The sequence below is a fragment of the Patella vulgata genome, chromosome 6, assembly GCF_932274485.2.
Source record: "Patella vulgata chromosome 6, xgPatVulg1.2, whole genome shotgun sequence".
NCBI classification, from domain to species: domain Eukaryota; kingdom Metazoa; phylum Mollusca; class Gastropoda; family Patellidae; genus Patella; species Patella vulgata.
In genome coordinates, this window is record NC_065884.2 from 70,396,749 (window position 1) to 70,406,592 (window position 9,844).

General features: G+C 38.1%; 1 protein-coding gene across 1 annotated transcript; it reads right to left on the minus strand.

Annotated features, from left to right (window-relative positions):
• Positions 1-533: 533 nt before the first annotated feature.
• On the minus strand, positions 534-5,321 carry LOC126825495 (ectonucleotide pyrophosphatase/phosphodiesterase family member 5-like). The gene is given in 8 exon segments (XM_056101978.1): positions 534-767; positions 1,457-1,705; positions 2,530-2,699; positions 2,702-2,756; positions 3,126-3,379; positions 3,969-4,082; positions 4,085-4,156; positions 5,297-5,321. Coding segments are annotated over 8 exon segments (1,173 nt in total).
• Positions 5,322-9,844: the final 4,523 nt, after the last annotated feature.

The window sequence follows — 9,844 nt, forward strand, 5'->3', positions numbered from 1 at the left end:
CAGGAAGACGTGGGTTACCAGTCCATCAAATATAAGGAGGATGAGATGCACGTGACTGTTTATAAGGAGGAGGATATACCGGAACACTGCCACTATAAAAACAACCGTCGTGTGATGCCAATTGTGGCTGTAGCTGACGATGGTTGGCCGGTTATAGATGTAAGTATACAGTTTATAGCAATATCATAATATATTGACGACTCTACTGGGTGCAGAAAGGGGGGGGGGCAGAGCAGGTGTGGTGTGGTTTAACCTTCGCTTGACACTAATCAAGTTATTTCAGGACTCTAATGGGTAGATCGATTAGGGCCTACCCTCGTTCCAATCCTGGGAATCAAAGATAAACCACATTCATTCATAATTATAGCTCATGATGCATATTACTACAGACTGAATTTTGTGATATTGATTTTGTCACAAAGTTCACGTTGCTATAAGAAATTCGTTAAGTAAAACAAAGCTGTATTTATTTGAACATATTGTATGACATAATTACCAAAATACATGTTCTATAATTTTCTACAGTTTATTTATTAACATGTCTTCAGCATGTCTTCGGTGTTGCTAAGACTACCATTGTTAGGGGCAGCATCCACGCCTAGCAACTTACAAATTAAAGGGTATATGTCAACACTCTCAATAGACTCTTGACTGTAGTTCGCTTTAAAGTTGGGTCCATGTGCCAGAAAGATTGGCTTCATCGACATCAATCGATTGTCATAACCATGAGCACCACCCGGGTTTGATCGATGATACTTTTGTGGATTCTGTAATTATACAATGAATCAATTAATCAAGAGAATAGTATTCATATCTGGTATAAAGTAAAAATTATTAAACTAAAAAATTATGCTTGTTACGAATTAACTTGAAACAACCGCCTTGAAAATATAATTTGTCAATCCGAAGTGCTTCTGTACAGTTTGGACCTCGAGTTAGCTAAACAGACAATTAAATCCTCGGCAGTAGGAACCGAATTTCAAGTGTGAAGAAGGTTTATCTCAGATTCCCCAGGGAACGAGGGTCGGCCCGAATCGATCTACCCATTACAGTCCTGAAATAACTAGATTAGTGTGAAGCGAAGGTTAAACCACACCACGCCTGCTCTGACTCCCCTTTCCTACCCACAGCAGAGACGTCAATATATTTTATTAAAATACAGATGTGGCGTCATCCTTTGATGTTGGCGTACCATTATTTCAAATAATCGTAAGAACAACTTGCCAATCGTACATTATTTATACTAGTAAATTACTCGACTCACGTGACGCATTTCATTGCAAAAGCATGTGCAGAGTGTCTGTATTTTAAGTTGTTTAATGGTCTCGAGCTTAAGACATTGCGTAATATATTGTTAAAACACTCGGGCCTATGGCCCTCTTGTTGTTACAATATATTACTTAATGTTTCGCTCTCGACCATTAAACTATACATATTGCTTTAAACTGTATCTTACATCTACAATCAGCCAACCCTCGTCAGCTACAGCAATAATTGGCATCACACGACGGTTGTTTTTATAGTGGTAGTGTTCCGGTATATCCTCCTTCTTATAAACAGTCGCGTGCATCTCATACTCCATATATTTGATGGACTGGTAAACCACGTCTTCCTGTCCATCTTCCGGTAAGATCTGCATCACAGCGCCAGCTCTAGGGACCATTTTTACTGTGTTGTTAGGAACGTAGTCATTGATATTAACCAACTTGTAAAATAGATTAATTATAAACAAATAATCACACAAAATTGAATTAAAACAAAATCTTTCTGAGTAAATGTCGTGGGACAAACAAAATAATCTTCAATACACTGTCACGCCGGCGTGGAGGGTAATAACGGTATAAAAAAATTAACGTATTGTTGGGGTGTAGCTGAGGCCACCAATCACCAATGACACCACTATTATTCACAACTTTCTCAGAGGCGAAGGGGAGAACCCCGCCCCCTTTCACAAAACGTATTTTTTTCTGGCGAACCGACGAATCTGATATTTCTAAGCATTGAGAAAGGGGTGTTCTTATATTGTACACGCGGTAATAAAAGCACGATTCCTGAATTACGACTCATAGTTAAATATTAAGGGACTGATTTTACTGAGGAATTGGGAAATCGGATAAAAAATTAATGCTTCGCTCGACTGAGATTCATCATTGAATTATCAAAAACTCGAAACTGATTAGGATTAGATTTCACCTTATGCCGCATAGGCCAAGACCGTAGATTCTTGCTGGTTATAACAACATGTCAGTTAAAAATGAAATAAGATGAAATGGGGTTTAACGTTCAACATTTCTACACAGACTGGGCTAAAGTCTAATGCATGAGGGGAAAGTGACACAACAGCTTTCTCTTATATCGAACTCCAACTAGCAAGGATTCGTGTCAGCTAAATATTGTCAACTTGGCTAATTAACAAAAAAGGAGGAAAAGAAAGTATTACTATAAATAGACCAACTCCATTTATGTATGATAAAATCAGGTGAAATAATTACTAGTCTGAATCCTTATAACTTTATGGTATTTACCTACCTTGTTATCGACATCCACTGACGTCATTCCATGATCACTTGTAACGATGACGTTAAGGGAATCCCATAAATTATTGTCACGTAACTTCTGTATCATATATCCTAGGAGTTGGTCCATGTACTTGACTTTATCTTTTAATTCTTGAGAATCCGGCCCATGTTTATGGCCTGTTCGTGGAAATAAAGTGTGGCAAAATGAACCCCTTTATTAGCAAACCAATCGACGACCTAAATGTAATAAGCAAAATATAAAACATAATCCGTACACATACTCATGTAACTCACATTTTACATCATCTGGAAGATCTCATTTTGACCGGAAATGTGGGTTATTAGGCCTTAATACACCGATAAAGGCGTACAGTATCATATTTTTACGAGGCACCAATAAGGGAGTATAGTTTAATATTTTTATTAAGCACATATAAAGGAGTATAGAACATTATTTGTATTAAGCACCGTTAAGGGAGTATAGAATATTTTTATTAAGCACCGATAAAGGAGTACAGTATAACATTTTTATGAAGCACCAATAAGGGAGTATATAATAATATTTTTATTAAGCAACAATAAATGAGTAGAGTATTATGGTATTACCGTGTCGATTCGTGTTTTAAAAGGAATCGAGCCATTATATGGTAACCAGATTGCAGGCCTCACACCTTTAATCTCAACTTCACTTCCAGGCCAAAAATGCGTTGCTGACTTCTTATTGTGTTTCGTCGCGGTTATCCAGATGGGTTCCCCAGCTTCCCACCATTTTGAATCGTGAGTTCCCTTTCCGAACGACTCATTAAATACTGGATCATACATTTGGTTACCGACGATACCATGGCTTTCCTCGTACAGACCTGGAAAATTCAGATTAAACGATTTTATTTAAAAGAAAAAAAATACAAATGATTTGCTACTGCGAACTGCCCAAATTACAAGTGGTGTCTGTTGTTCTCTACAGCGTACACCTAACCACGTGTACGACACCCACCTGCTTATGCGAAGCGACAGTTTGTCGCCCAACTGGAACAACTATCAGCCCGTCCGGACAAATGATAACCGGAAACTGAACTTTTGACATTAAACCCCACCCCACTCCATTCTCTTCACAAACAAACCCGTTACTGTGATACATACAGTTTCACAATTTTGCTAGTTGCTACGCTGTTTATCACATAAGGACTCTCAAAACTACGGGGATCCACGATGGCTCAGTGAGTAAGAAGATGTTCACTCACAAGGCGTTGGCTCGTTAACCTGGCGGTTCCGTGTGTTCCATCCCTTGTCAGTCGTGAAGGACGGAGTGCCTGGCAAGGGACAGGTTATAGTCGTTCGGATAGGACGTAAAACCGACCTCCTGTGTACACATAAACGAACCCATAATATTAGGCCCGTCTTCACAAGCCCAGTCGCATCAGAACAGTAAACCCCATTTCACAAACCTACCAGTTGCCATGCTGTAATGGCTTGGAAATGTTTCAGTTACGAATACATTGTTCATATAACGCACTTTCACTCCTTTGTCAGCCAGAGAATCAAAATTGGGTGTATCTATTTCTCCAGGTAATCCCATCGAAATCCATCCATAGAGACTAGCAAAACTTTGTCTACATAGTTCTTTGGACACGCAGTCGCTGGAGAAAAGCGAACTAAGGACACTAACACAAGCAACCAATTCATTACAGAGCCCTGTAAATGAAATAAAATGGGATTTAAGTTCATACGTTTCTGCACCAAACGGCCTAATCAGGTATGCTATCAGGGAACCCTTTACTGGACTGCGGCATTTCTGTCTATATTCCATCGGGTGACCACGGTTTTCCTTCACATCAGTTCATTTAGATCTCCATATCTTACCCCAGTCCACGCCAGAAGACCAATATTATATAATGTTCAGCTGTGAGTTGAAGATACCAAAAACTATCTCTCTTATAAATCATGTCACCCACGCCATACTAAAAATAATATACCCTTTTCTTTAGCTAGACAAATATGCACCGTTGTGATAGATGAAGACCTCCGGATTGTCAAATAAGGTGCACTAAAAAGAAATTTATAGAAGTTGGATAAATAAGGCTTTAGCAATATTCAAACATTGAGGGCTACTAAAGCAAAAGACAGTTCGGGTAATATATGTACCTTTGTCGCTACCCATAACACCCCAACATCCCAACCCCTGACATCAAACGACAAACTCAGAACTAAATTTGACAATGTTCAATTCATTAAATCACCTAATCTGAATTCATCTATCACTGGGACTGTTTTATGTACATGCATCTAAATGCCCGGATCTTCGATGAAAATGTTACGACCATATTACGCCAAATAACAAATATAATTTCCATAACTTTAATTTTAGTGTCAATGACAATATGAATGGTGACGCAAAAAATCTTAAAATGTTTATATTGGAGACGGACACACATCAACCTTGATAGAGTATGCAACCATCGACGGGTTTGTAATATTGAAAATGAGTCCTTAGCATGCTAGTTCCTTAACACAACTTCACAGGCCTTGGCGGAATTCGATTTTCCAGTGTTGATGACGTGACAATTCAAACGAAAACTCTACCCAAACTAGGTCATATCGGAAATAACATATGGTTCATTTTATTTCAATAATTTGCTTGAGCGTAGAGGTCAGTACCATTGGAAAGAAACCGGGGGGGGGGGGGGGCACGAGGTTGGAGAGGCGACTATAGTCCTTGTAACATCCAAGCGGGAATTCAATGGCAGGCCTTATAATCTAAAGCCCCCACTCCCACCTACCGGTAAACAGATATTCAATAAACATATTAACCTGCTGCCCCGTGTTCATTAAAATAAACAAGATGTGTAAACCACAGAAGCCTTCGGGATCAACTTTCACTTTGATGTAAATGAAGCTGTTTCTCACAGCAGCTGGGGTGAAACTGCGATATACAGTTATTGCTGCTTATCAATCGACTGGTTCATTAGGTTTTGTCACAGACTCTTGTGTGGAAATATTGTTGTTTTTGTTTGGATTATTAGGGTGTCAAGCTGCGTAGTGAGTACATTGGTTCTGCTCAGCGATAAATGAGTATCTCCCCAGCGTTTTTGGCTTATAGACTAGCTAATAATTGTCCGAGTAAAACACCATTAACGACAATATATGATACACAGTGAATAAATTAAATAGGGGTTAACGTCCTAGATTTCTGTACCAACTAGGCTAATGAATACTGCCACAGTAACTTCTTCGAAAGCAAAATTTGATAAGGGTTACCTTCAACGGTGGTATAACTCTGGTACGGAATGTTGCGGAACGCTAAATATCACTCACAATGCTGGCCCCAAAATCCCCCCAAAAATCCGTTCAAAACTATAGCCTCCATCAAGTTCACAAGGGGGAGAATATCGATAGGGTTCATCCTCTCATGACTTTTAACAAAGTATAAGTGAATTCGGCAACAACTGTAGCCCCTGTAGCCCCTATAGGGTTCATCAACTCATGACCCAAATGTATCCCATCAGATTTGAAAAGAGTCCGTCCAAAACTTTAACCTCTAATTGCAATCAAAAGATTTACGGCTAAGGGGGGTGGGTGGGGGGTAAACCTGGAAGGGAAGGTAGCGGAACGCTAACTATTGATAGCGATCGTCCTCGCACGACTACAATGTTTCACACCAAATATAAAACAGATCATCAAAAAGTGTAGCCTCTATCGCGTTCACAAGCCAATAATGGATGACTACGTTTGGGACTGTGATCGTATAAAAATGGATATTTTCAAAAGACATAGAACTATTTCATTTTTTTAATATTATAATTTAATTTTGTTATCCGCTATAAATGTTCAGTATTGATATATAAGATCAAAAGTAACTCAATATTTCGTTTCTAAATTTTGCCATTTCCGAGAAATATCCAATTTCGATTTCTATCCAATGTGCACCATTAGATACCTTTGGCGAATTACCATTATACGAAGCCAATTGTAACTATTCGTTGACAAAAATGTTTTTTTTTTTTCAGATGAGCTAGTTTTGTTATTTGTTCCAGGGTTTAGCCCAAATGAATACAGGATTTTCAAAATATAAACGAAGTGATTTTTTTTAAACAAAACTACATTTTTAAGCTTCGGTACCGTTATTGCGACAACACAGATATATCAAAATAATGCCTTACCTTGTCCATTGCCGATAAAAAGCCAATCCCCCCCCCCCCGCGTCTGTTTAGTGTTGTCCCAAAATTTAGTAGGTCTTGATTGCAGGTTCAATGGTGTCAATTACTGGTATGAAAAGATACGCAAATTTAAGATCACTGGTGAAACCCTTAACACTGCATCGCAGTTCCAGTTGACATCATTATTACTAAGTGAACGCATTGTCAACCATATCAATGTGCAAGTATATTGACGTCGCACCTGTCTGAATGTATGTGTGTGTGCGTCGCTTACAGGGCGCAATTTTTAATGGATTGTCTTGAAATACTTATTCCTGCGTACTTACTCCTTCTACCTTACAGATGATGATCCCTATTGTTTTTGGTGCATGCTTGACACTCATGGCCAGAGCCACGCCCTTTTTTTATATCCGTCTGTTTGTCGTCTACAGGCCACAATTCTTAATGGGTTGTCTTGAAAGTTTGCATACCTATTCCTCATACCCTAAGAATGACCCCTATTCTTCTTGGTGACCCTGAGCCATACCCATTTTTTTGTGTGTGTGTCTGTGTGTTGCCTACAGGCCACAATTCTTAATGGATGGATCGCCTTAGAAATTGGCATATTGATTTTGGTGCATGTCCCTACACGCAGGGAACGAGTCATGCCCAGTTTGTGTGTTTAGCGCCTGAAAGCGGAGCCACACCCACTCTTTGTTAATATTTTGTCTGTAAATGATCTACAGGATGCAATTATTAACAGATTTGGATCCAATTCGGCATGATCCATCATAGGGTTGCACCTATTTATACTGGTTCATGTCCAACGCCCAATTTTTGTTCACAGACAGGAATTCCGAATGAATCATCTTGGAACTTGGCATATTCAATCCTTATACCGTAAGGATAGCAACTATTTATTTTTATGCATGCCCCGATCCCCTGCGGCAGTGTCACACACACTTTTTTGTTATCTTTGTGTCTGTAAATACTCTACAGGATGCAACAATAAAGAGATTTTGTTCAAATCGAGCATATCAGTCATTTCAATAACAGGATTGTACCTAAGTATATTGTTCCATCGTCGACCCGCACTAGTTCGCGGCTTTAAGAAATACTATAAATATGGGTATCAATAAACCTAACCCTAATAATAGATATCGGTGGACTAATGAACCCTAGCCCTAACCCAACCCTAACCCTAAGCATAGATATCGGTGGACCAATGAACCCGCGGACAAGTGAGCATTCCCCAGGGCCAGAGCCACGTCTAATTTTTGGTTTATCGTCTACAGACTGCATTTCGTAATGGATCGTCTTGGAATTTTGCATATTTATTCCTTATACTGTAAAGACATGAACTATTTATTTTTGTGCATGCCCCGACCCCCTAGCGGCAGTGCCACACCCATTTTTATTTTGTTAATATTTAGTCAGTTAGTTTGGAAAAACAACGCCTAGCCTTCTTTGCCTCTTGTCATATTTGAGGGGGGGGGGGAATGACATTGATGACAAAATTCTATTTTAAGTTAAGGTTCCCTTTATATCTCAAACTTATATTGAAACATTTATTGAATTTCTCTTTTTAATCAATGTGGTTTTTTTTTTTGGTTTTTTTTAAACAATATTTTTATTCATTAAATCTGAATTTGGATTGGGGAATGTGGTTGACATTAATTTGTTGTCCAAAGTAGTGGAAGACACGTTATCATATGTTCATTTCCTGTTTTAAATTGATGTTCATATCATCCGTTTGAAATTAATTTTATATTGAAAAATAGTGCTATCTTTATACATTTATTTTCACACCTTTGCATTTCGAATAAATATTGACAATGAATCGAATTCCCTAATGGATTTCTATAGCACTGCGTTTGCAATACGTAAACCATTTATTTTATGTTAAAACATTTTGTTCTGCTCATTTTCTCATCATTGCATTAAAGTCGTATAAAAAAGGTGTTCTTGTTGTGCAAGAGGACCGAACAACACATGAACAATCGCGTGGACAAGACACAATTCAAACAATTTTATTTCAACAATTCGCATGCGTATAAAGGTTTTTAGCAGTGGGAGGAAACCGGAGAAAATACACGAGGATGGACCCTACTCCTTGTCATGTACACGCGGGAGATCGAAACCACGCCACCTGAATCAACGACAGACCTTATGATACAACGCGCACGCGTTAACCATTCAAACAATAAACAACTAACAATAAACAACACACTTATATAGTAATCACGTGATTGGATCCAGGAGTCAGTGTCAATTAAGCTGTCATGGGTCTGTACTCATACAGGCTTCCTTCCAAATGAAAACAAACGAAGAATAAGTGAAACGTTCCATAAAAAAGGAATATTTCCTAAGTTAGATCCCCCAAAAAGTTAGAGATAAGTTATTTCAGGTTTAAGTAAAAGGCGGGTCGTTCTTGCTAAAATAGTTCAAAAACAGATAATGCAAAACAAATAATATTGAAAATTTCATTGAAATCACTTTTTCTGAGCCATGTTATCACTGTTAGTAGTAGCAGATGCTGAATGTTTGCTATTAATGTGTGATCTAGCTTTATCACCCAATAATACATTCTACAGTAGATATCGCTTGTGTGATATATTTCATAATCTCCTTAGGAGATATCGCTTTACATGAATTTGATTGGTCAGTTGAAAAGGAACTACTTTTTTATTTTCAAAGAACAGTTCATTTCTTATTAAAAGTAACTTTTTTTTTTATTAAAAATGAACTATTGTTATTCAATTGACCTTGATGGAAACACTGGGTCAATATAAAGGACTTTGCAATGGTTGAATTGCTGTCAAAAAATGATGTATCACTACGCCGTAATGTTCAGTAGAAGTGAAATCTACAGCAAAGAATTATATTTATCTATTTGTGCATGTAAGAAGGGATTGGGTGATAAATAAAATCTCCTACTCGTCTTTTTTGATATCAAAAAATATCAACTGGTGTTGATATTTTTTGATATCAAAAAAGACTGGTAGGAGATTCTCTATGTGTACTATGTATGGCAACGTGAAGTTGGCTCGTTATTGCAGTAAGTAGAAGTCATCATCCGTAGCTGAGCGTCTATGCTACTCAGTGTACATGTACAGTAACAGGAAATATTACAGAGTAGCGATCTAGATACTTGGAACATAATAACGGCACAGTCATGAAATTCAACAAATT